At 55.9% G+C, this 26006-nt stretch overlaps 3 protein-coding genes across 14 annotated transcripts in view; 2 read left to right on the plus strand and 1 right to left on the minus strand.

Moving 5' to 3' along the window:
- The window catches only part of PRX (periaxin), a 29686-nt gene extending 25007 nt beyond the window's left edge, over nucleotides 1–4679 (plus strand). For all 3 annotated transcript variants that reach the window (XM_039466964.2, XM_039466965.2, XM_039466966.2), the window contains one exon: nucleotides 575–4679. In XM_039466964.2, the coding sequence (XP_039322898.2) occupies nucleotides 575–4462 (3888 nt within the window). In that variant the 3' untranslated portion in view covers nucleotides 4463–4679. The remainder of the gene's footprint in view (nucleotides 1–574) is intronic.
- A 3416-nt stretch (nucleotides 4680–8095) lies between these two features.
- On the plus strand, nucleotides 8096–17895 carry HIPK4 (homeodomain interacting protein kinase 4). Its single transcript, XM_003943167.4, has 4 exons — nucleotides 8096–8642; nucleotides 11590–11946; nucleotides 15724–16572; nucleotides 17211–17895. Exons 1-4 carry the CDS (start codon nucleotides 8178–8180, stop codon nucleotides 17388–17390), a joined length of 1851 nt encoding a protein of 616 aa, XP_003943216.1. The 5' UTR covers nucleotides 8096–8177; the 3' UTR covers nucleotides 17391–17895.
- Nucleotides 17896–18413: 518 nt separating this feature from the next.
- PLD3 (phospholipase D family member 3) overlaps nucleotides 18414–26006 on the minus strand; it is a 32395-nt gene continuing 24802 nt past the window's right edge. For all 10 annotated transcript variants that reach the window (XM_010331020.3, XM_010331018.3, XM_010331016.3 and 7 more), the window contains 5 exons: nucleotides 24445–24645; nucleotides 21442–21581; nucleotides 19690–19855; nucleotides 19018–19117; nucleotides 18414–18914 (listed from right to left, as the gene is read on the minus strand). In XM_010331020.3, the coding sequence (XP_010329322.1) occupies nucleotides 18727–18914; nucleotides 19018–19117; nucleotides 19690–19855; nucleotides 21442–21581; nucleotides 24445–24645 (795 nt within the window). In that variant the 3' untranslated portion in view covers nucleotides 18414–18726. The remainder of the gene's footprint in view (nucleotides 18915–19017; nucleotides 19118–19689; nucleotides 19856–21441; nucleotides 21582–24444; nucleotides 24646–26006) is intronic.

Consider the following 26006-nt stretch of genomic DNA (forward strand, 5'->3'; position numbering starts at 1 on the left):
ATGGGCCAGCCTTGCCCTCTGTCTTGTCACTAACCCAAGCTAATCCCACTCTCTGCCCCCTTGCTCTCTGCCCCTAAACTCCTCCCCCGGGAGGGGCACTGACCCACTCCAGCCCAGGGCCCTCACCCATCTCGGAGAGGCGTCCCCACCGTCAGATCCAGGCTTGCTAGGGGTCCTGAACCAGGCTACTTGGAACCAGGGAAGCCAGGTTCCAGCCTGAGTGTGGCCCAATTACTGCTCTGCTGAGTCGCCCTGGACAAATTTCTTTCCCTCCCTGGGCCTCAGTTTCCCCATTTTGAGAATGAGGATATTGGGGGAAATCCTGGATCAGGAGCTAGAAGTCTTGGGTTCCAATCCCTACACTCCTGTTGACTCATTTAGAGATTTTAGATGGCTGCCTGCCTTCCTGGGCACTCATGGTGAAATGACAGGCAACAAGTGGGGATGGTGTTTGGGGGACACGATACTTGATCTAGCACATCCCCGGCCTGGTCTAATACCAGGAGGGGCTCTTCCTGTCCACTCCCAGCCTCCCACTGTCCCACCGCCTCCTGCCTCTCTCCTCTCTCCCCAGAACATCCAGAGTCTGTCCCCTGTGAAGAAGAAGAAGATGGTGGTGGTGCCTGGGGCTCTGGGGGTCCCCGCTGACCTGGCCCCTGTTGACGTCGAGTTCTCCTTTCCCAAGTTCTCCCGCCTGCGCCGGGGCCTCAAAGCTGAGGCTGTCAAGGGTCCTGTCCCAGCCGCCCCTGCCCGCCGGCGCCTCCAGCTCCCTCGGCTGCGTGTACGAGAAGTGGCCGAAGAGGCCCAGGCAGCCCGGCTGGCCGCCGCTGCTCCTCCCCCAAGGAAGGCCAAGGTGGAGGCCGAGGTGGCTGCAGGAGCCCGTTTCACAGCCCCCCAGGTGGAGCTGGTTGGGCCCCGGCTGCCAGGGGCCGAGGTGGGTGTCCCCCAGGTCTCACCCCCCAAGGCAGCCCCCTCAGCAGAGCCAGCTGGTGGCTTTGCCGTCCACCTGCCAACCCTTGGGCTTGGAGCCCCGGCTCCGCCTGCTGTGGAGCTCCCAGCCATGGGGATCCAGGTCCCTCAGGTGGAGCTGCCCACCTTGCCCTCACTGCCCACTCTGCCCACACTTCCCTGCCTGGAGACCCGGGAAGGGGCTGTGGCGGTTCCCACCCTGGATGTGGCAGCACCTTCTGTGGGTGTGGACCTAGCTTTGCCGGGTGCAGAGGTGGAGGCCCGGGGAGAGGCACCTGAGGTGGCCCTGAAGATGCCCCGCCTTAGTTTCCCCCGATTCGGGGCTCGAGCGAAGGAAGTTGCTGAGGCCAAGGTAGCCAAGGGCAGCCCTGAGGCCAAGGTGAAAGGTCCCAGACTTCGAATGCCCACCTTTGGGCTTTCCCTCCTGGAGCCCCGGCCCACTGCTCCTGAAGCTGTGGAGAGCAAGCTGAAGCTGCCCACCATCAAGATGCCCTCCCTTGGCATCGGAGTGTCAGGGCCCGAGGTCAAGGTGCCCAAGGGACCTGAAGTGAAGCTCCCCAAGGCTCCTGAGGTCAGGCTTCCAAAAGTGCCGGAGGCAGCCCTTCCAGAGGTTCGACTCCCAGAGGTACAGCTCCCAAAGGTGTCGGAGATGAAACTCCCAAAGGTGTCAGAGATGGCTGTGCCGGAGGTGCGGCTTCCAGAGGTGCAGCTGCCGAAAGTGCCAGAGATGAAAGTCCCTGAGATGAAGCTTCCAAAAGTGCCTGAGATGAAACTCCCTGAAATGAAAATCCCTGAAATGAAACTCCCGAAGGTGCCCGAGATGGCTGTGCCCGATGTGCCCCTGCCAGAAGTGCAGCTTCCGAAAGTCCCAGAGATGAAGCTCCCTGAGATGAAACTCCCTGAAATGAAACTCCCGAAGGTGCCCGAGATGTCTGTGCCCGATGTGCCCCTGCCAGAAGTGCAGCTTCCGAAAGTCCCAGAGATGAAGCTCCCTGAGATGAAACTCCCTGAAATGAAACTCCCGAAGGTGCCCGAGATGGCCGTGCCGGATGTGCACCTGCCGGAAGTGCAGCTCCCGAAAGTCCCAGAGGTGAAACTCCCTAAAATGCCTGAGATGGCTGTGCCAGAGGTTCAACTCCCCGAGGTGCAGCTGCCAAAAGTCTCAGAGATGAAACTCCCCAAGGTGCCTGAGATGGCCGTGCCCGATGTGCAACTCCCCGAGGTGCAGCTGCCGAAAGTCTCAGAAATAAAAGTCCCTGACGTGAAGCTCCCGGAGATAAAACTCCCCAAGGTGCCTGAGATGGCTGTGCCCCATGTGCAGCTCCCCGAGGTGCAGCTACCGAAAGTGTCAGAGATTCGGCTGCCGGAAATCCAAGTGCCAAAGGTTCCCGATGTGCACCTTCCAAAGGCACCGGAGGTGAAACTGCCCAGGGCTCCAGAGGTGCAGCTAAAAGCCACCAAGGCAGAGCCAGCAGAAGGGATGGAATTTGGCTTCAAGATGCCCAAGATGACCATGCCCAAGATGACCATGCCCAAGCTAGGGAGGGCAGAGTCCCCATCACGTGGCAAGCCAGGCGAGGCAGGTGCTGAGGTCTCAGGGAAGCTGGTAACACTTCCCTGTCTGCAGCCAGAGGTGGATGGTGAAGCTCATGTGGGTGTCCCCTCTCTCACTCTGCCCTCAGTGGAGCTAGACCTGCCAGGGGCCTTTGGCCTGGAGGGGCAGGTCCCAGCCGCCAAAATGGGCAAGGTAGAGCAGACGGAGGGCCCCAAGTTGGCAGCAGGGGTCAGGGAAGTGGGCTTCCGAGTGCCCTCTGTTGAAATTGTCACTCCACAGCTCCCCACTGTGGAAGCTGAGGAAGGGCGGCTGGAGACAATGGAGATGAAAGTCAAGCCCTCTTCCAAGTTCTCCTTGCCCAAGTTTGGACTCTCAGGGCCAAAGGTGGCCAAGGCAGAGGCTGAGGGGGCTGGGCGAGCCACCAAGCTGAAGGTCTCCAAGTTTGCCATCTCGCTCCCCAAGCCTCGGGTAGGGGCTGAGGCTGAGGCCAAAGGGGCTGGGGAGGCAGGCCTGCTGCCCGCCCTCGACCTGTCCATCCCACAGCTCAGCCTGGATACCCACCTACCCTCAGGCAAGGTAGAGGTGGCAGGGGCCGACGTCAAGTTCAAGGGGCCCAGGTTTGCTCTGCCCAAGATTGGGGTCAGAGGCCGGGACACTGAGGCAGCAGAATTGGTGCCGGGGGTAGCTGAGTTGGAGGGCAAGGGCTGGGGCTGGGACGGGAAGGTGAAGATGCCCAAGCTGAAGATGCCCTCCTTTGGACTGGCTCGAGGGAAGGAAGCAGAAGTTCAAGGTGAGCGTGCCAGCCCGGGAGAAAAGGCTGAGTCCACCACTGTGCAGCTTAAGATCCCTGCAGTGGAGCTGGTCACGCTGGGCACCCAGGAGGAAGGGAGAGCGGAGGGGGCGGTGGCCGTCAGTGGAATGCAGCTGTCAGGGCTGCAGGTGTCCACAGCCAGGCAGGTGGTCGCTGAGGGCCATGAGGCGGGGCTGAGGATGCCTCCGCTGGGCATCTCCCTGCCCCAGGTAGAGCTGACTGGCTTTGGGGAGGTGGGTACCCCGGGTCAGCAGGCTGAGAGTACAGCCCCTTCAGCAGAGGGCACAGCAGGCTACAGGGTCCAGGTGCCCCAGGTGACCCTGTCTCTGCCTGGAACCCAGGTTGCAGGTGGGGAGCTGTTGGTGGGTGAGGGTGTCTTCAAGATGCCCACTGTAACAGTGCCCCAGCTTGAGCTGGACGTGGGGCTAAGCCGAGAGGCACAGGCAGGCGAGGCGGCCACAGGTGAGGGTGGGCTGAGGCTGAAGTTGCCCACGCTGGGGGCCAGAGCTGGGGTGGGGGGCCAGGGTGCTGAGGAGCAGCCCCCAGGGGCGGAGCGTACCTTCCGCCTCTCACTGCCCGATGTGGAGCTCTCGCCACCTGGGGGCACCCACGCCGAGTACCAGGTGGCAGATGGGGAGGGGGAGGCCGGACACAAGCTCAAGGTGAGGCTGCCCCGGTTTGGCCTGGCTCGGGCCAAGGAAGGGGCCGAGGAGGGTGACAAGGCCAAGAGCCCCAAACTCAGGCTGCCCCGAGTGGGCTTCAGCCAGAGCGAGACGGTCACTGGGGAAGGCTCCCCCAGCCCCGAGGAAGAGGAGGAGGAAGAGGGCAGTGGGGAAGGGGCCTTGGGACGCCGGGGCCGGGGCCGGGTCCGCTTGCCACGCGTAGGCCTGGCGGCCCCTTCTAAAGCCTCGTGGGGACAGGAGGGCGATGCAGCCCCCAAGTCCCCCATGAGAGAGAAGTCCTCAAAGTTCCGCTTCCCGAGGGTGTCCCTAAGCCCCAAGGCCCGGAGTGGGAGTGGAGACCAGGAAGAGGGTGGATTCCGGGTGCAGCTGCCCAGCGTGGGTTTTTCGGAGACAGGGGCTCCAGGCCCAGCCAGGATAGAGGGGGCTCAGGCTGCGGCTGTCTGAAGCCCCTGGGCAGATGGAGACTCCCTTCTTGCCTTCCTTTCTCCTCCCCCACCCCTGCTGTTGTGTGTGTGATAACTAGCACTAACCCTAAGAGGGCCAGGAGGTGGGCGACTGACCAGGGCTAGTGGGGAGGCCTGCTCCTGTCTCGCTGGCAGGAGTGTGTGTAACCCACAAGCCACGTGAATAAAGTAATCCGGAAGTAGCCACGTGTTCATCTCCTGTGTGTGCGTAGGGGGAGGGGAGGGGCGGGGGTGGGTAGAGGGGAGATGCAGAGAAGGCAGTCTCCAAAGAATAGGTTTTAGGAGTCACCTGAGCCTGGCCTGAGGGGAACCTCTGGTGTCAGGGAAGAAACAGGTCACATCTGGTCTGAGAAGAGTCAGGCGGGCTGGGTGCAGTGGCTTGTGCCTGTAATCCCAGCACTTGTGAGGCCAAGGTAGGAGGATTGCTTGAGCCCAGGAGTTTGAGACTAGCCTGGGCAACATAGGGAAACCTCAGCTCTAGAAACAATACAAAAATTAGCCGAGCATGGTGGCCTGTGCCTGTAATCCCAGCTTCTTGCGAGGCTGAGGTGGGAGGATGGCTTGAGCCCAGGAGGTCGAGGCTGCAGTGAGCCGTGATGGTGCCCCTGCACTCCAGCCTGGGCAACAGAGCCAGACTGTCTCAACAAAAACAACAACAAAGAGTCAGTGTGGCCTGCGGCAGGCCCTGGTGGGAGGCGAGACTTCCCTAGCCCTTGAGAATTCCCAGGGGTTGTTGAAGAGGACTCTGGGACGTTCCTTGGTAGAGCACAGCTTCGGGACCCCTCTGCCAGGGAGCTGGCCTGTTCTGAGGGACCCACTCGTACCCGGCTGGTTGCTCCCCACCTGCCCTCTGCTGGTGAGGGCACTTCGGCACATCCTGGCCTTCTCCTTCCTGTCTGGCCGGTTTGATGGCCCTATCCACTCCCGCTCCGCCCTGGTCCCCTCTTCAGGATTCTGGGTCCAAAGCCTCCACCCCAAATACACAGCTGCCTCTTGGAACTAGGTCCTAGGGTCTTCAGCACCTGTCAGTGCTCAGCTCCCAGGGACCACCTGCCATCCAGATTCAGGATCTGAGTCTCGGGGTCCCCACCAGGGCCTCCAGCCTCCTCCACGTCTTTCTGTGATATCCCATCTGGACTAAGGAGACTCGATATCCAGTCCCAGGTCTCGTCCCAACAGCCCCCCCACCATGCTCTTCACATCTCCCTGTCCTGTCTCAGCGGATAAGGGGCCTGGCGGATTCCCGCACTCACTTAAGTACCTTGTCCCTTCAAGCTGGTCCTCTTCGGGTCACTGCCTCACCAGACACCTTTTCTTCGCCCCCATCAGACATGGTGGGAGTTATCTACACTCAGGGTGCACACCCGTGTCCAGGATCCCAACATCGGGGTTTTCCTCCTACCTTGTGTGTGTCAGCAGTGACCTCTCCGTGGCCGCACCTGAGGGTTTCCCCCGTCTCTCTTGTGACTTCTCAAAGCCCCATCGATCTTCCTGACCCTTGCTCCTCTCTTCCCCATACCTCTCTCTCCTTGGGCACTTGGGGCTCCTCCCGGGCCCTTGTCCACCCCAACACCCTCGTAGGGTGCGTCACCCTCCCCGATGGCTTCCAAACCTCCTCTCCGTGCTGACAATTCCCAGACTCTCTCCTGCATCCCCCTGGGGACCCGGCAGTTTTTGCACACCTCTCCCGGAGGTCTCCTGGTCATTAGGAGGTTGTGTGGGTGATGTTTCAGAGCCTGGTGCTGGAGCCAGGCTGCTCAGGGTCAAAGGCTGTCTCTGGCAGTCACCTGGGTGACCCTAGGCATTTTATTTTATTTTATTTTTATTTTTATTTTTCAAGACAGAGTCTCACTCATTGCCCAGGCTGGAGTACAATGGTGCAATCTTGGCTTACTGCAACCTCTGCCCCCTAGGGTCAAGCGATTCTCCTGTTTCAGCCTCCTGACCTCAGCCTCCTGAGTAGCTGGGACTACAGGTGTGCACCACCACACCCAGCTAACTTTTGTATTTGGTTTCGTCATGTTGGCCAGGCTGGTCTCAAACTCGTGACCTCAGGTGTTCTGCCTGCCTTGGCCTCCCAAAGTGCTGGGATAATACAGATATGAGCCACTGCTCCTAGCCAGGCATTTACAAAAATTTCTTTGTGCCTTGGCTTTCTCTTCCATGAAATCCCTACTTTGTATGTTGTAAGGATCAGATAAGACTTCTAAAGCCCTCCATCCTGGTTTAAATGTTTTGATGTTGAATTTTCTAATCTGGCTGGAGTGGTGGCTCATGCCTACAATCCCAGCACTTTGGGAGGTTGAAGCAGGAGGATCACTTGAGGCCAGGAGTTTAAGACCAGCATGTACAATACAGTGAGACCCCATTTCTACAAAAAAATAAAAAGATAAATAAAAATAAATACATTTTCTTTCTTCTTCTTTTTTCGAGACAGGGTCTCGCTCTGTCACCCAGGCTGGAGTACAGTGGCGCGATCTCGGCTCACTGCAACCTCCACCTCCCAGGTTCAAGTGATTCTTGTGCCTCAGCCTCATGAGTAGCTGGGATTACAGGTGTGTGTCACCACGCCCGACTAATTTTTTGTATTTTTAGTTGAGACGGGGTTTCATCGTGTTAGCCAGGATGGTCTCAATCTCCTGACTTCGTGATCCGCCCACCCGCCCCGGCCTCCCAAAGTGCTGGGATTACAGGCATGAACCACCGTGCCCAACCAAAAACAAATACATTTTCTAATTTGGCCTCAACATCTCCCCCAGTCCGCTCCTTATCCATGTTCACTTCTCGAGGACTGCCCCTTCATGCCAGAGCCCTGGGCCTGGGTCTGGGCCTGGATAGCTCCCTTCTTTCCCCCATCTGCCAGTCTCACGGCCAGTCCTCCTGGCCTTCTCGGTGCCCCATGCACTGGCCTCCTCCTCCCCTCCCTGCCCTCTCCCACCTGTGCCCTGCCCTGGATTCTTTCTCAGGCTTGGGGCCTCCACTCTTACCTGATGCAACCTATCCTTTTTCACACAGTAACTTTCTGATGCTCATATCTGACCCTGCCCTCCCCTGCTCAAAGCCCTCTGTGGCTCCCCAGTGCCCTCAGAACAAAGTCCAAACTCCTTAGCCTGGCATTCAGGGCCTTTTACAACCTCGCCCTATGGCAGCCACAGGCTGGGACAGGAGTTTCTGAACACAGACACACACACACACACGCACGTCACACCTCTGGAGCTTGAGGAGCCTGCCTTTCCTCACCTCTGCCTTATCCCCATTCCTTTTTGCCCAAGGCCCGCAATCAGACTCCCCTCTGTCAACACTTCACCTGTTTGGTCCTTGCAGGATTCCGCCACTGGGCGGGGGAGGGGGCCCAGCCTGGTACCCCACCCCCACTCCAGCCAGGACTCAGGTCTCCAACAACAGAACACCAGAGCCACTCAACAACGCTGAAACCCATTCGGGGGGCCCAGGGCCCCTCGTCCCAAGCCAGGAAGGCTTTAGGGGAGCAGGAGACCTGGGTGGGTTCTGGGTGTAGGCCCTGGCAGACTCACAGTGTGGCCAAGGGGTCTGGGGGTACCAGGGAAGCAGGGGCCCACCTCACGGGAGAAGGCACGAGTACGGTTCCCTTTCCCCCGCTGGGGCTGGGGGCCCGGTGGTGTCGGAGCCAGTGGCGCAGGGGCCTGGGCAGGGCGGTGTCCGGCAGCAGGGACACCATGGCCACCATCCAGTCAGAGACCGACTGCTACGAAATCATCGAGGTCTTAGGCAAAGGCACCTTTGGGGAGGTAGCCAAGGGCTGGCGGCGGAGCACGGGCGAGATGGTGGCCATCAAGATCCTCAAGAACGACGCCTACCGAAACCGCATCATCAAGAACGAGCTGAAGCTGCTGCGCTGCATGCGGGGCCTGGACCCCGAGGAGGCCCACGTCATCCGCTTCCTCGAGTTCTTCCACGACGCCCTCAAGTTCTACCTGGTCTTCGAGCTGCTGGAGCAAAACCTGTTCGAGTTCCAGAAGGAGAACAACTTCGCGCCCCTCCCTGCCTGCCACATCCGTACAGTCACCCTGCAGGTGCTCCGAGCCCTGGCCCGGCTTAAGGAGCTGGCGATCATCCACGCCGATCTCAAGCCCGAGAACATCATGCTGGTGGACCAGACCCGCTGCCCCTTCAGGGTCAAGGTGAGTAGGGGCCGTCTAGGGTGGCTGCGTCCCTAGTTCCTTGTCTTTTTCCAGCTTCCTCCAGTCCTAGATGCCTTTTTTTTCTTGACTTAAAAAAAATTTTTAAAGACATTTATTTATTTATTTTTAGGGACAGGGTCTTGCTCTGTTGCCCAGGTTGGAGTGCAGTGGTGTGATCATAGCTCACTGTAGCCTTGAACTCCTGAGCTCAAGCGATCCTCCTGCTTTGATCTTCCAAGTAGCTGGGACTGCAAGCACACACCACTGTTCCTGGCTAATTTTAATGTTTGGGTTTTTTTGTTTGTTTGTTTGTTTGTTTTTGTATTTTTAGTAGAGACGGGGTTTCACCGTGTTGACCAGGATGATCTCGATCTCTTGACCTCGTGATCCACCCTCCTCGGCCTCCCAAAGTGCTGGGATTACAGGCGTGAGCCACCGCGCCCGGCCAATGTTTGGGTTTTTTTTAGAACAAGGTCTTGCTATGTTGCCCAGGTTGGTCTCAAACTCCTGAGCTCAAGTGATCCTCCCGGTTCGATCTTCCAAATAGCTGGGACTGCAAGCACACACCACTGTTCCTGGCTAATTTTAATGTTTGGGTTTTTTTTAGAACAAGGTCTTGCTATGTTGCCCAGGTTGGTCTCAAACTCCTGGGCTCAAGCAATCCTGCTGTCTCAGCTTCCCAAAGCAGTGAGATTACAGGCAGGAGCCACTGTGCCTGGTCTCTTTTGACACTGAGGTTTCTCTGGTCCACCTCGGGGGCCTGAGGTCTCCCCAGCCCTGTTCCTAACAGCTTCGCCCTGCTCCTTGCCCCCAAATCTTCCCATCTTTTTGTCCCAGTTCTGATGTCTTCTCCATCCCAGACCTGAGGTCTCCCCTGTCCCCCTCCAGACCCTGAGGTCTCCTTGTCCTGGTCCATTCTCAGCTCAGCTCCTCTGGCCTGGTCCTGTTCTTGTGGGGCTGACTTTCTAGTGGGAGAGACAGGGTCACCAAGATAAATGAGTAAAATAGGGTGATCAAGTGAGAAGCAGGGAGAGGAGGATACTGGGTGTTCGTACAGGTGGGGAATTTAGACATGGTGGTCGGCAAGGCCTCACTGAGAAGGTGACTTTGAGGGATGTCCTGGAGGAGGGAGAAAGCCGTGTAGCTATCTGGAGACAGAGCATCCAGGCAGAGGGAACAGTCAGTGCAAAGGCCCTGAGGCAGGAGTGTATTAGCCTGTTCGCACACTGCTATAAGGAACTACTTGTAGGCTGGGTACAGTGGCTCACACCTGTAATTCCAGCACTTTGGGAAACCAAGGCAAGTGGATCACTTGAGAGGTCAGGGGTTTGAGACCAGCCTGGCCAACATGGTGAAACCCTGTCTTTAGTAATAATACAAAAATTAGCTGGGTGTGGTGGCACACGCCTGTAGTCCCAGCTACTCAGGAGGCTGAGGCAGGAGAAACACTTGAACCCAGAGGTGGAGGTTGCAGTGAGCCGAGATCATGCCACTGCACTCTAGCCTGGGTGACAGAGTGAAACTCCATTAAAAAAAAAAAAAAAAAAAAAAAAAAAAAAAAACACTACCAGAAGTTGAGTAATTTATAAAGAAAGAAGAGGGGTTTAATTGACTCACAGTTCCTCATGGCTGGGGGGCCTCAGGAAATGTACAATCATGGCAGAAGGTGAAGGGGAAGCAAGGTATGTCTCATGTGGCAGGAGGAGAGAGAGCATGGAAGGGAAGCTGCCACTTTTGGCTTTTTTTTTTTTTTTTTTTTTTTTTAAACAGTCTTGCTCTGTCACCTAGGCTGGAGTGCAGGGGCATGATCTCCATTCACTGTAACCTCCGCCTCCGGGTTTCAAGCAATTCTCCTGCCACAGCCTCCTGAATAGCTGGGATTACAGGCATGTGGCACCACACCCAGCTAATTTTTGTCTTTTTAGTAGAGACAGGGTTTTACCATGTTGGCCAGATTGGTTTCGAACTCCTAACCTTGTGATCTGTCTGCCTCGGCCTCCCAAAGTGCTGGGATTACAGGTTTAAGCCACTGTGTTCAGTCGGAAACTGCCACTTTTAAACTGTCAGATCTCATGAGAACTCACTCATTATCCGGAGAACAGCAGAGGGGAAACCACCCCCAGGACCCAGTCACCTTCCACCAGGTTCCTCCCTTGACACATAGGGATTACAGTTGGAGATGAGGTTTGGTTGGAGATACAGAGCCAAACCATACCAAGGCATGTGCCACTGTATGCATTTGAACACTGAGGAGGCCTGTGTGGCTGAAGCAGAATGAATGAGGTGAAAAGGGAAGAAAAGAGTCCAAGGAGGTGACGGGGCCGGGCGTGCAGGGCCTTGTTGGTTACAGCACGGACTTTGGTTTTATTCTGAGGAAGATGGAACCATAGGAGGAATCTAAGCAGAGGGGGAGATATTAAGACTGCACTCCAGCCTTGGGAACAGAGTGAGACTTGCTCTCAAAAAAAAAAAAAAAAAAAAAAAACAGGCCGGGCGCGGTGGCTCAAGCCTGTAATCCCAGCACTTTGGGAGGCCGAGGTGGGTGGATCACGAGGTCAACAGATTGAGACCATCCTGGTCAACATGGTGAAACCCCGTCTCTACTAAAAATACAAAAAATTAGCTGGGCATGGTGGCGCGTGCCTGTAATCCCAGCTACTCAGGAGGCTGAGGCAGGAGAATTGCCTGAACCCAGGAGGCAGAGTTTGCGGTGAGCTGAGATAGCGCCATTGCACTCCAGCCTGGGTAACAAGAGCGAAACTCCGTCTCAAAAAAAAAAAAAAAAAACTAACTAAGTAACAAAGCAACTAAAGAGTTACAGACCGGGAGATGGACAGAGTCCAATGGCAGATGCAGGAAGATGCCAGGTGAGACATGCCAGGGGTGGCCCAGCTCGGCTGCCCCTGCAGCTTGACCTGTACACTCACCCTCTTCCCCACCCCAACAGGTAATCGACTTCGGCTCGGCCAGCATTTTCAGCGAGGTGCGCTACGTGAAGGAGCCATACATCCAGTCGCGCTTCTACCGGGCCCCCGAGATTCTTCTGGGGCTGCCCTTCTGCGAGAAGGTGGACATGTGGTCCCTAGGCTGCGTCATGGCTGAGCTGCACCTGGGCTGGCCCCTCTATCCGGGCAACAATGAGTACGACCAGGTGCGCTACATCTGTGAGACCCAGGGCCTGCCCAAGCCGCACCTGTTGCACGCCGCCCGCAAGGCCCACCACTTCTTCAAGTGCAACCCCCATTCTGACGCCACCAACCCCTGGCAGCTCAAGTCCTCGGCTGACTATCTGGCCGAGACGAAGGTAAGGGAAACCGTGGGTGAGGGCAGTCAGTGTGGGGGCTGTTACATGAAGAAAATGAAGAAAAATATCTAGGTCGGGCGAGGTGGCTTACACCTGTAATCCCAGCACTTTGGGAGACTGTGGTAGGAGGATCCCTTGAGCCCAGGAGGTTGAGACTAGCTTGGGGAACATAGTGAGACCTCTTCTTTGCAAAACATGAAAAAAAAGAAATTAGCCGGGCATGCTGGTATGGACATATTGTCCCAGGTACGTGGTGGGCTGAGACAGGAGAATTCTTTGAGCCTAGGAGGTCCAGGCTGCAGTGAGCTGTGATCATGCCAGTGCACTTGAGTCTGGGTGACAAAGCAAGACCCTGTTTCAAAAAGAAAAAAAGAAAAATCTATCAGACCAGAAGAATGGAGTGAAAATAGAAAAAAAGAAAAAATATTGTTTTTTGTTTTTTGTTTTTTTTGAGACGGAGTTTCGCTCTTGTTGCCCAGGCTGGAGTGCAATGGCGCGATCTCGGCTCACCGCAACCTCCGCCTCCTGGGTTCAGGCAATTCTCCTGCCTCAGCCTCCTGAGTAGCTGGGATTACAGGCACGTGCCACCATGCCCAGCTGATTTTTTGTATTTTTAGTAGAGACGGGGTTTCACCATGTTGACCAGGATGGTCTCGATCCCTTGACCTCGTGATCCACCCGCCTCGGCCTCCCAAAGTGCTGGGATTACAGGCTTGAGCCACCGCGCCCGGCCAAAAATATTGTTTTAATAATTGAAAAAAAAATTCTGGGCTGAACTTCAGCAAGGACTGGACCTTGAGGGTCAGCCTAGGGCATTTTCTTTTCTTTCTTTTTTGAGACAGAGTCACACTCTGCTGCCCAGGCTGTAGTGCAGAAGCATGATCTCGGCTCACTGAAACCTCCACCTCCTGGGTTCAAGCGGTTCTCCTGCCTCAGTCTCCCGAGTAGCTGGGACTACAGGCGCATGCCACCATGCCTGGCTAATTTTTTGTATTTATAGTAGAGGCAGGGTTTCACGGTGTTAGCCAGGATAGTCTCAATCTCCTGACCTCAGGTGATCCACCCACCTGGGCCTCCCAAAGTGCTGGGATGACAGGCACGAGCCACTGCACCTGGCCTCTAGCCTAGGGCATTTTCACAGCAAGAAAGAGCTGGATGAGATCAAATGTGGGATTGGTTAGCGCTGGGGGCTGCTGCTGCAAGATGGATCTGAGAGAGAAACTGCAGGGAGAATTGATGTTTGAAAGTCAGATGCGCCGGGTGCGGTGGCTCAAGCCTGTAATCCCAGCACTTTGGGAGGCCGAGGCGGGTGGATCACGAGGTCAAGAGATCGAGACCATCCTGGTCAACACGGTGAAACCCCATCTCTACTAAAGATACAAAAAATTAGCTGGGCATGGTGGCACGTGCCTGTAATCCCAGCTACTCAGGAGGCTGAGGCAGGAGAATTGCCTGAACCCAGGAGGCGGAGGTTGCGGTGAGCCGAGATCGCGCCATTGCACTCCAGCCTGGGTCACAAGATCGAAACTCCGTCTCAAAAAAAAAAAAAAAAAAAGAAAGTCAGATGCAGGGGCTGCTGTGGCAAGAAGGACGTGGGTCATACCGCAAGTGTGAGACAGGAAGATTCGGGCAGCTTCTCTGCCAGCTTCAGCTCTGGGGTCAGCAACTTGTGTGGCATGAAGGATTAGACCAGAGAAAATATGAGGTCTGAGGTTGGCTATGAGAATTGCGAAAGGGGCCAAGTGCAGTGGCTTAAGCCTGTGGTCCCAGCACTTTGGGAGGCCAAGGCAGGAGGATCACTTGAGGCCATCCCCGGTGACACAGCAAGAATGCATCTCTAGAAAAAATTTTAAGGCTGGGTGAGGTGGTTCACACTTGTAATCCCAGCACTTTGGGAGGCCGAGGTGGGAGGATCACCTGAGATCGGGAGTTCGAGACCAGCCTGACCAACATGGAGAAACCGTCTCTTAAAAAAAAAATAAAATTAAATTTAGCAAGGTGTGGTGGCACACACCTGTAGTCCCAAGCTACTTGGAAGGCAGGTGGGAAGATCAGTTGAACCCAGGAGTTGGCGGCTGCAGTGAACTATGACTGCACCCCTACACTCCAGCCTGGGCGACAGAACAAGACCCTGTTTCCAAAAAAAAAAAAAGGATCTGAGGCCAGGCGCAGTGGCTCACCCTGTGTAATCCCAGCACTTTGGGAGGCCAAGGTGGGTGGACTACCCGAGGTCAGGAGTTCGAGACCAGCCTGGCCAATGTGGTAAAACCCTGTCTCTACTAAAAATACAAAAATTAGCCAGGCATGGTGGCAAGCATCTGTAATCCCAGCTACATGGGAGGCTGAGGCAGGAGAATCACATAAACATGGAAGGCGGAGGTTGCAGTGAGCTGAGATCACACCATTGCACTCTGGCCTGGGCTACTCACGCCTGTAATCCCAGGACTTTGGGAGGCCAAGGCGGGTAGATCACCTCAGGTCAGGAGTTTGAGACCAGTCTGGTCAATATGGTGAAACCTTGTCTCTATAAAAAAAAAAAAAAAAAAAGAATCCAGCTAGGCATGCTGGCTCATACCTGTAATCCTAGCACTTTGGGAGGCCGAGGGGGGTGGATATCACTTGAGATCAGGTACTTAAGACCAGCCTGGCCAACATAGTGAAACTCCATCTCTACAAAAAATACAAAAATTAGCCAGGTATGTTGGCAGACGCCTATAATTCCAGCTACTAGGGAGGCTGAGGCAGGAGAATCACTTGAACCTGGGAGGTGGAGGTTGCAGTGAGCTGGATGGCACCATTGTACACCAGCCTGGGCTACAAGAGGGAAACTCCATCTCAAAAAAAAAAAAAAAAAAAGGATCATTGTGAGACCTCAGGTGAGTCTAGAGGTTTGGGGCAGCAGCCAGCCAGCTACCTCTGTGGCTTTAGCCCTCAAATCTGTGCAGCAAGAGCCTGGGTTAGACAGCAGAGGGCACTAGAAGTTTGAGCTTGATTTCACAGCAAGAAGGGTCTGGATGGGACCACAGGTGAGACTCAAAGTTGATGGTGGTGCCATATTGAGGGATGACAAGCTAGTAGAGTAAGAAAAGTCTGGGCCGGGCGCGGTGGCTCAAGCCTGTAATCCCAGCACTTTGGGAGGCCGAGGCGGGCGGAACACGAGGTCAAGAGATCGAGACCATGCTGGTCAACATGGTGAAACCCCGTCTCTACTAAAAATACAAAAAATTAGCTGGGCATGGTGGCGCGTGCCTGTAATCCCAGCTTCTCAGGAGGCTGAGGCAGGAGAATTGCCTGAACCCAGGAGGCGGAGGTTGCGGTGAGCCGAGATCGCGCCATTGCACTCCAGCCTGGGTAACAAGAGCGAAACTCTGTCTCAAAAAAAAAAAAAAAAAAAAGAAGGGTTTGACTGCTGGGAGGCCTGGGATCAAGTGTGGAGCTGTGGCCCTAAGAGGGACCTGGATTTGATTCCAGGGAGGACTAGAGATTCTGGATATTCCCTCTGCTAGCTGCTGGTAGGAGCTGCACCCGTGGGGCCAGGGAGGACTGGAGGTCTGGGGCAAGGGATGGAACTTGGGCCAGTGAGAGCTTTGGGTTAGATTAGAGGGGCTCAGGTGTAAGGGATCCAGGGTGGCCCTCCTAGCAGCCGGAGAGCTCCAAGGCGGATCATGGTCAGTCAGACCCGGAAGTCGGGGATACATGTAGGTGACACAGTGGGCATGCCCAGGGCCTGAGACCTGCACATGTGTCAACCCCACCCCCTTCCCCATGCCCCACCAGGTGCGTCCACTGGAGCGCCGCAAATACATACTCAAGTCCTTGGACCAGATCGAGACGGTAAATGGTGGCAGTGTGGCCAGTCGGCTGACCTTCCCCGACCGGGAGGCGCTGGCAGAACACGCTGACCTCAAGAGCATGGTGGAGCTGATCAAGCGCATGCTGACCTGGGAGTCCCACGAGCGTATTAGCCCCAGTGCCGCCCTGCGCCACCCCTTTGTGTCCATGCAGCAGCTGCGCAGCGCCCACGAGACCACCCGCTACTACCAGCTCTCGCTACGAAGCTGCCGCCTCTCACTGCAGGTGGAGGGCAAGCCCCCCACGCCTGTTGTGGCCACTGCAGAAGATGGGACCCCCTACTACCATCTGGCGGAGGAGAAGGAGGCCGTGGGCATGGGCGGTGTGGCCGGCAGTGGGCCCTTCTTCCGAGAGGAGAAGGCACCAGCTATGCAAAGAGCCATCGACCAACTGGATGACCTGAGTCTGCAAGAGGCCGGGCACGGGCTGTGGGGCGAGACCTGCACTGACGTGGTCTCCGACGTGCTGGCCCCGCTCAAGGCAGCCATCACTGGCCGCCACATGCCGAACTCGGACCCCGAGCCCATCCTGGCCTTCTACAGCAGCAGCCTGGCAGGCCGCCACAAGGCCTGCAAGCTACCCTCGGGCTCCAAGTCCGACTCCAAATTCAGCAACCTCATCCGGCTGAGCCAGGTCTCACCTGAGGGGGACAAACCCTGCTGGGGCCACGGCTGGGAGGAAGGAGAGCACATTGGGACCTCTGCTGAGTCCGCGGCCATCCTGCAGCAAGACGGGGATGGGCCCAACATCGAAGACATGACCGTGGATGCTGAGGTGAGCCGGCTGCGTTCACGATATGATTAGGGTGTGGGGAGGCTCAGCACACACTTGATGCCATCAGGATATAAGGCTCAGCACATACTTGGCTACCTTCAGGCTGTGGCAAAAGCTCAGGGTACTGTAATCCACTTACAAGAAGTGATAAAGAGGTTGGGCATGGTGGCAGGTGCCTGTAATCCCAGCTACTCGGGAGGCTGAGACAACAGAATTGCTTGAACCCAGGAGGCGGAGGTTGGAGTGAGCCAAGATTGTGCCATTCATTGCACTCCAGACTGGGCAACAAGAGCAAAACTGTCTCAAAAAAAAAAAAAAAAAAAAAAAAAAAAGTGATTAAAAAGCCTGGGCAACATATCGTCTCTATCAAAAAATTAGAAATATTAGCTGGTTTTGGTGGCGTGCACCTGTAGTCCCAGCCACTTGGGATGCTGAGGTAGGAGGAGGATCCCTTGAGCCAGGGAGGTCGAGGCTGCAGTGAGCTGATATTACATCATTACAAAGAGGCAATAAAGGCCCAGCACTGGCGATAAAGACCCTAGCACGTGCTCACCTCCATCAGGAGGTGACAGAGGCTCAGCAGACGCTCACACACTATTAGCTGCTTGGCTGATGCCCCTCTCTCCTCTTCCCCACAGAGGCCAGACCCTGAGCTCTTCGACCCCAGCAGCTGTCCTGGAGAATGGCTGAGTGAGCCGGACTGGACCCTGGAGGGCATCAGGGGTCCCCGGGCTCAGGGGCTCCCACCCCGCCACTCCTACCAGCACGGTCCGCACCGGGCCACCAGCTTTCTCCAGCATGTCAGCGGGCACCACTGATGGTGATTCCACCCCTGCCCATCACTGGGGGCTGCACTAGCTGGGCTGGCATCCCCTCCCAACCTGAACTGCTCCTCAGAGCCATCTCCTGAACCACAGATTATTCTTACAGAAAGATAGTTATCCAGAAATTCCCATTCCCCCTGCCTGCAGTGTGCCTGCATACCTCTCCTGAATGCAGCAGGGCTTGAAGTCTGGCCTGTGCCCCTTGGCTAGAGGGACAGCAGGAAGGGGGCTGCACCCCACTGGCCCTGCACCCGTCCTCGGCCCTGTTGCCTCTATCTATTTCAATACAGAAGTGTTCAACAGTCCTGCTTCAAGCCTGCTCTCACTGCCTGGGGCTTGGACTGGCTCTAGGGGGATGGGGGCTCCACAGTGGCACCCAGGGACTTGCTCTGCGATGCTGGGCCCACGTGACCACTGGCTCAGGCTGGAGCCTGGGCTGCTGTCACGCCAGGAGGGAAACGCTGTGCTTGGTTGACTAACCCATGCCCTAAACAGGCTATGTGCTTGGCATGTTGGGAATCTACCTTCAGAACATGCTGTGTGCTCAGCATGTGTTCATAAGCTGGCCAGGTGCTGGGGTCTCCTTGTCTGTTGACCTGTCCCTCCTACATGTTTATGGGGTTGGCATGCACTCATCTACATTTGGGGCATGCTCAGTGTCAATCCACTTGGCAGGCTGAAATTCACACGAGGTGCATGCTCCCGTGTTCAGCCATGCTAGGTCCCCCATGGTGGGATGTGGCAATGGTTTGGTCCCTCCCGGTCAATCTGGGAACATGCTTCGGTTCAGCACATGCTACCCCATGCTGGCTATATGAGTGAAGTTCATGCCAGGCCACAGGGTGGCCCGCTGCACGCTCAGCACAGGTCAGCCCGTGTGTACTGCATGCTAAGGGCTCAGCACATGCCAGTGACAGGCTGAGGGCTCAGCACACAAGGATGTCCCCACCAGAGGCCCATGCCAGCTGTCCTCTACCCCTCCACCCCATCTCATACCACTCAGTCGGGCACAGGCTGTACAGACAAGTTGTTTACTTCTTATAACCTTGGGCCCTTTTTTGCCCTGGAAAGTGGGGGTAGGCCAGAGGGGGCCGGGCCCAGCATGCACCCCCACTTCTTTGGGGGCTGATCCCTCCCCTAGCTCTGCTGGGTCCCAGGGCCACAGCGTCAGGCTGGTGGGGGCAGAGGTAGAGGTGGGAGAGCAGGGAAGAGAGCCTGAGGAGCCACAACGGGGCAGACAGAAGCGGGGGCATGGGGACAGGGACCATGACGCAGAGCATCTGGGTCCGCAGGGGCCCAGCAGGCCTCGGCCTGTCCGCTGGACCGGGCCTCAGAGCAGGCGGCAGGCGTTGCCCACGCTGTCGGCTGAGGTGTCAAGGTCATGGCTGTAAGGGGAGTCCCAGTCCCTCAGGAAAACAGCCTCCAGCTGGCTCCGCAGGCCACCCCTCCCATTCTGCGTCACCAGCAGCGAGGTGCCCGCCGTCTCTGTGAAGTAGTTGCCTGACCAGTTGGAGGTTCCTAGAGAGGAGCGGGTGGAGTGTAAGGGCGCTGTGAGGGGACCGGGCCTGGTGTCTGAAGCCCCCACTTCTTCGGCGCCCCGTGGTGCTCAGGACACACTCACCAATGTAGGTGGCGCGTTCAGTCACCATGTACTTGTTGTGGTTGACGCGGGCATATGGGATTCGGGCCTGGGCCTCATCCGCGGGGACCACAAAGAGTTTCTGAGTGGGAGGGGAGGATGGGAAGGTGTGTGAGAGGCAAGGGGCGTTGGAGGAGCCCCGGGACCAGGGAGGCAGACCTGCCTGCAGACCAGCTACTGTTTGTTCCTGAGGGCTTGTCTCCGGCCCCCCGTTTCCAGAACATCTTCCTTTGCCCTTCCCACCAGGGCAGGGGCGTCCTCTGGGCATTCCCACCCTGGCCCCTACCCCTCTGCCTGGGCCTCCCCTCCCAGCCCCGACCCCTCTACCTGCTCACTCCCCCAGTCCTGGTCCCAACCCTTCTCCCTGTGCCCCCCCAATCCTGGCCCCAACCCCTTTGCCTGGGCCTCCTCCATCCCGGCCCTGACCCTTCTGCCTGTGCCCCGTACCCCGGTCCTAACCCCTCTCTCTCTGCCCCCGCATCCCAGCCCCAACCCCTCTCTGTGTCCCCTCCTCCCAGCCTGAGCCATGGTTTCCCCACTGTGACAGGGCTCACTCTGGACCATCCTTGTCAGGTGACAGACAACCTCCATGAGGGCTGTGTCCCCAGGACTGCCCCACAGAGGGGCCGAGGGGTGGCCTGGGGCAGTGCTTACCACCTGGATGTCGGAGTGGGTATGGTTGTCACGAAGGGCAGCCAGGGAGAGCAGGAAGGCCCGTATGGATGGGTCTGAGTGTCCCCAGCAGCTGACGAGCAGGCGCACCTTGACACCACGCTCATAGGCGGCCCGTCGCAGCCCGTCGTCAATGGCAGGCCAGAACCTGGGGACAGTGTGGGAGGTGAAGGCAGGATGCAGAGGGCGGCTGTGTCCACAGGCTTTGGGGAACCAAGCCTGGGCCCTCCTTTAGCTACTGGGAGAACTTCCTCATCGCTGGCTCCCAGACCCCATTCCTGCCTCCAGAAATCCCACATCCCTACTTCCTCTTCCTGGCTGTGGCTCCCATTCTCGCTCCCCAAAACCCAGTCTTGTCATCCTTTTTTTTTTTGAGATAGGTTCTTGCTCTGTCACCCAGGCTGGAGGGAACAGTGCCACGACCATAGCTCAGTGCAGCCTCCAACTCCTGGGCTCAAGTGCTTCATCCTCCTGCCTTAGTCTCCTGCGTAGCTGGGACTGCAGGTGGGTGCCACCGCACTGGGGTAATCTTTAAATTTTTCTGTAGAGATGGGGTCTCACTATGTTGCCCAGGCTGGTCTCAAACTCCCAGTGATCCTCCTGCCTGGACCCATCATTTAACCTACTGCCCCTAGAATACCTTCTCTGAGCCCCACAAACCCCATCGTCCACCTGGATGTTACAGTGGGTATTATCTTTTTTTTTTTTTATTAGGCAGAGTTTCACTCTTTTTGCCCAGGGTGGAGTGCAATGGCACAATCTTGGCTCACCGCAACCTCTCTTCCCGGGTTCCAGTGATTCTCCTGTCTCAGCCTCGTGAGTAGCTGGGATTACAGGCACCATCAAGCTGGGCTAATTTTGTATTTTTAGTAGAGACAGGTTTCTCCATGTTGGTCAGGTTGGTCTTGAACTCCTGACCTCAGGTGATCTGCCTGCATTGGCCTCCCAAAGTGCTGGGATTACAGGCATGAGCCACCTCGCCTGGCCTGGTTGGTATCCTTATCCCAGGATCACAAATCCCCAAGCTTGCTACCCTAAAGCCAAATACTTTAGCCCCCATCCCCTAAGGCCCTCACTCTGTTTGCAGCCTCTTACCTCCCCAAATCCCACATCCTGCACCCCTGCCTGAGGCTTCCAGTCCCCAATCCTTGCCCCCATCCCCAATATTCTCATCTTTCTCTTTTTTGTTGTTTTTTTTTTGAGACAGAATCTCGCTCTGTCACCCAGGCTGGAGTGCAGTGGCATGACCTCAACTCACTGCAACCTCCGCCTCCCAGGTTCAAGCAGTTCTCCTGCCTCAGCCTCCCAAGTAGCTGGGATTAAAGGCAGGTGCCATCACACCTGGCTAATTTTTGTATTTTTAGGAGAGAAGGGATTTCACCATGCTAGCCAGGCTGGTCTTGAACTCCTGACCTCAAGTGATCTCCCCACCTCGGCCCCCCAAAGTGCTGGGATTACAGGCGTGAGCCACTGTGCCTGGTCCTCTCATCCTTTTCTCTGTTCCCTCAAACCTTGTCCTGAAACCTCATCCCTGTCTCCTCTGTAATCCCTCTGTCTCCTGTCTCAAGTGCCCAGATACCTTCTTTCCATCACCTCCTGGTGACTGTCTCTCCCTGCGGCTTCTCTTCCGTCTGTCCCCTTGCTTGGAGCTCCACCAGCTTTCTGGTCCCCATGACTCCCTCTCCCGTCTCCTGTCTACCTGCTGTGGCTCCCTATCTCCACGCCCGGCAGTACCTGCGAGGGTGGGAGAACTCCAGAGTGGGCAAGTAGTTCATGACTGCGATGTAGATGAAACTCCGGGCACTGTCCACCACGCTGAGTAGAGCCTTCAGGTCTGGAGTGCGGCCACTTGGACACAGGGGTGGGGGCGCACTCTGAGGGCGAGGGGACAGTCAAGACACATGCCCTGCCAGGGGCATCGTCACAGAGGACGCCTCATATGGACAGCTCACCACAAGCCAGGTCCTGTGGATCTCACAGAATCCTCAGCCTTCATGAAGAGGAGGGTCAATCACTACATCCATTTCACAGGTGAGGGAACTGAGGCTCAGAGGGTAGGTGACTTACTTAAGGTCACACAGCGGATAAATGGAGCCGGGATTCGAACCCAGGCTGTCTGTTTCCAGAATTTATGCTCTAACCCAGTGCTTCTCAACGTAAGGTCCCTGATCCAGTGGCAACAGCATCACCCAGGAACTTGCTAGAAATGCAAATTCCTGTGCCTCACTGCTTATGGCCTACTGAATCAGTGCTGGGGTGGGGCCCAGGGATCTGGGTTTTAACAAGCCCTTCAGGTGATTCTGAGGCATGCTCAGGCTTGAGGACCTCTGCTCAAGTCACTTTCTTTTTTTTTTTTCAATCACCCCCACTCCCCTCCCAACCCCCGCCTTTTTTTTGAGACAGAGTCTCGCTCTGTTGCCCAGGCTGGAGTGCAGTGGCACAATCTTGGCTCATTGCAACCTCCGCCTCCTGGGTTCAAGCAATTCTCCTGTCTCAGCCTCCTGAGTAGCTGGGACTACAGGCACGCGCCACCATGCCCAGCTAATTGTTGTATTTTTAGTAGAGACGGGGTTTCACCATGTTGGCCAAGATGGTCTCGATCTATTGACCCCGTGATCCGCCCACCTCGGCCTCCCAAAGTGCTGGGATTACAGGCGTGAGCCACCGCACCCAGCCCATTTTTGCATTTTTAGTAGAGACAGAGTTTCACCATATCAGTCAGGCTGGTCTCAAACTCCTAACCTTAGCTGATGACCCACCTCAGCCTCCCAAAGTGCTAGGATTATAGGCAGGAGCCATAAAGCCCAGCCTCAAGTCATTTTCTTCCCTGATTTGCTCACAGCCCACCCTGACTGGGAAGCCCTCGTGTGCCCGGTGCCACACTAGGCCCTCTTCCCAGGTCCACCCCCACTCCTTTTTTTTGAGGCAAAATCTCACTGTCACCCAGGCTGGAACACAATGGTGCAATCTCAGCTCCCTGCAACCTCCACCTCCTGGGTTCAAGTGATTCTCCTGCCTCAGCCTCCCAAGTAGCTGGGATTACAGGTGCCTGCCATCATGCTTTGCTAATTTTTGGTAGAGACGGGGTTTCACCACATTTGCCAGGCTGATCTCTAACCCCTGAACTCGAGTTGTCCGCCTGCCAGGCCTCCCAAAGTGCTAGGATTACCGGGGTAAGCCACGGTGCCTGGCCCCCCAGCTCCCTTAATGCTCAACAGACAAGGAAACGGAGGCTCTAAACGGGCAAGTGGTAATGAGGAGAGCCTTGATTCCCCGTGGGAGGCTCCCTAGTGAAAGACCCCAGTGAGGCATGCTTTCCTGCGTCCACGCTTTCGTGTCGTGCCTTCCACGATAACTCTGGGCTTGGACAGGTGACTTGCTCAGGGGGACCTGGGGAGACCTAGGTTGCCTGCCTCAACTAGTGAAAATACCAAGAGCGAGTTGTTCAGAGTGATCAGTATCTGCCAGGCAAGAGCCAGTGTGGTCCAATAGAGCCTGTCACAGTGATGGAAATGTCCAGTGTGGCGGCCACTTGCTACAGGATATGAAATGTCCAGTGTGGCGGTCACTTGCTACTGAGCATATGATATGTGGCTACTGCATGAGGAACTGAATTTTGTCTTTGTTTTAGAAACAGGGCAACAGCCTGTTGCCCAGGCTGGAGTCCAGTGGTACAATCAGCTCACTGCAGCTTCAAACTCCTGGGCTCAAGTGATCCTCCTGCCTTAGCATCCCCAGGGACTACAGGTGCACGCAACCACACACGGCTAATTTTTATTTTTTTTTTTTGTAAAAATGGTGTCTCCCTAGTTCTTGGGTATCCTGTCTAGAACAATAAATAATGAAACCCCCCCCCAAAAAAAAAAAAAAGAAAAAGAAAAAAGAAACGGTGTTTCCCTATGTTGCCCAGGCTGGTCTAGAACTCCTGGCCTCAAGTATTCCTCCCATCTTGTCCTCCCAAAGTGCTGGGATTATAGGCATAAACAACCATGCCTGGCTTGAAAAAAATTCTTTTTGAGGCAGGCTGTCACCCAGGCTAGAGTGCAGTGGTATGATCATGGCTCACTGCAGCCTTGATTTCCTGGGCTCAAGTGATGCCCCTGCCTCAGCCTCCCAAGTAGCTAGGACTACACACATGCACCACCCCACCGAGCTTTTTTTTTTTTTTTGGGGAAAGACAGAGTCTTGTTATGCTGTCTAGGCTGGTCTCAAACTCCTGGCCTCAAGTGATCCTCTTACCTCAACCTCCCAAAGTGTTGGGATTACAGGCATAAACCACTTTACCTGGCTTGAATTGTTAATTGTATTTAATTAACTTAAATTGAAGAGCCACCTGTGGCTAATTCAAGTGATTCTCTGCCTCAGCCTCCCGAGTAGCTGGGATTACAGGCACCCACCACCATGCCTGGCTAATTTTTTTGTATTTTGAGCAGGGACAGGGTTTCACCATCTTGGCCAGGCTGGTCTTGAACTCCTGATCTCGTGATCCACCTGCCTTGGCCTCCCAAAGTGCTGGGATTACAGGCGTGAGCCACTGTGCCTGGCCCATTTTCTAACTGAAATAGAGGCCTAAGGATGTTGGGAAGTAGTCCAGACCCCTGACCAAGCAGAATGAGCTGGTGTGAGGACTGGTGGTCAGGATATGCCCTCCCTATTACCAGCAGACAGTGACAGATGAAGGCTCTGAGTGATGGCATGGGGCTGGGACATGGCAGGCCCCACTTGCCCCAGACTCACCGCCAGGTAGGCCAGAGCAGGGGTTCCATTGAGGCAGATCTCCATTGGTGTCTCTTGGTTGTAGCGGGTGTCATAGGGCCGGGGCCAAGTTGATGGGATGGAGCTGCCTGCCTGGCCCAGGAACCAGTAGGCCTCAAAGATCTTGGTCAGGTCGCGAGCTAGGCAGCTGCAGTTGTACATGACCACACCCAGCTCCTTGACCTGTGGGAGGCAGTGCTGAGCTCAGGGATAGCGGCCTGGTGCTCACAGACGATAGGGACATTCCCCAGCCTGGTCTCTGTCTATCCCTCTGTCCCTCAGTGCCCCCTGCACTCCAGCTCCAATGGCTAAAACCCTAGAATGATTATCAGCTTAAGTTTTGATGAAAATCAGTTATCGAATCAGTTCAGAGTTTCCTGAACCTCTGCAATCTACTGCTACCCTCCATGGAGCTAGCTCCTACTCGTTCTTAGGTCTAGGCTGACATGCTTCCTCCTTCAGGAAGCCTCCCGTGGCTACCCAGCCTGTGCCAGGCATTCCTCTGGGCTCTCAATAGTCCCTTGGGATTCCCTCATTCTCTCTGGTGACAAATTGGTCTTCCCATTGGGCTGGGAGGACAGGCACCAGGGATGTCTCAGTCACAGCTATATCTGTAGCATCTCCCTACATAATTGCTGAGATTAAGGGTTAGGGGAAATACCTGTTGAGGAAATGAATTTGTGAGTTAATGTCCTGTCTTATCTTCACCTCATTGCCTGAGCTGTTTTCTGTTCCCTATTTTGGGCTAATTCCTCCCTATCCTTCAGGTATCAGATTAGTTAGACCTCCTTTGGGAAACCCTCCCATACCTCAGGCTGGGGTCTCTGAGCTTCCACAGCCCTCTGTTCCCTCCATCCTGGCCCTGATCCTCTGTGTCTCCCCAACCCCCAGCCCTGACCCCTCTGGGCTGTCACTATCAGGTGACAGGCCAGTCTGTACTGGACTGGGAGTCCCATGAGGTCCATCTGCTACTACCATGTTCCCAACATTACCGGGACAGGGCTGGACTTAGAACAGGCACACACAGATGTACAATGAAGGTCAAATGGGTACACAGGTCCTTAATGCCCCGTAGAGGGGCTGGTAGCTGCAATCATGAATCAGAGGGAACCCCAGGCTTCCAGGAGTAGGGAGAGGGCAGCAGAGGGCTCCATCTGGGGATTATTCTTTTCTTTTAAGACGGAGTTTCACTCTGTCACTCAGGCTGGAGTGCAATGGCACAGTCTCAGCTCACTGCACCTCCGCCTCCCAGATTAAAGCCATTCTCTTGCCTCAGCCTCCCCAGTAGCTGGGATTCGTGGCGCCTGCCACTATGTCTGGCTAATTTTTAGTACAGATGGGGTTTCACCATGTTGGTCAGGCTGGTCTCAAATTCCCGACCTCAGGTGGTCCACCCACCTTGGCCTCCCAAAGTGCTGGGATTACAGGCATGAGCCACCGAGCCCAGCCTATTCTTTTCCATTTTAACAGGGTCTCACTCTGTTGCTCAGGCTGGAGTGCAGTGGCACAAATACAACCCACTGTAGCCTCGAACTCCTGGGCTT

This window comes from Saimiri boliviensis, chromosome 14 (assembly GCF_048565385.1).
Source record: "Saimiri boliviensis isolate mSaiBol1 chromosome 14, mSaiBol1.pri, whole genome shotgun sequence".
In the NCBI taxonomy this organism is placed as follows: domain Eukaryota; kingdom Metazoa; phylum Chordata; class Mammalia; order Primates; family Cebidae; genus Saimiri; species Saimiri boliviensis.

Coding starts and splice junctions, on each gene's coding strand:
- HIPK4 (XM_003943167.4), top strand. CDS start 8,178: ATGGCCACCATCCAGTCAGAGACCGACTGCTACGAAATCATCGAGGTC. Junction 8,643..11,589: donor GCTGCCCCTTCAGGGTCAAG/GTGAGTAGGGGC, acceptor CCACCCCAACAG/GTAATCGACTTCGGCTCGGC. Junction 16,573..17,210: donor ACATGACCGTGGATGCTGAG/GTGAGCCGGCTG, acceptor TCTTCCCCACAG/AGGCCAGACCCTGAGCTCTT.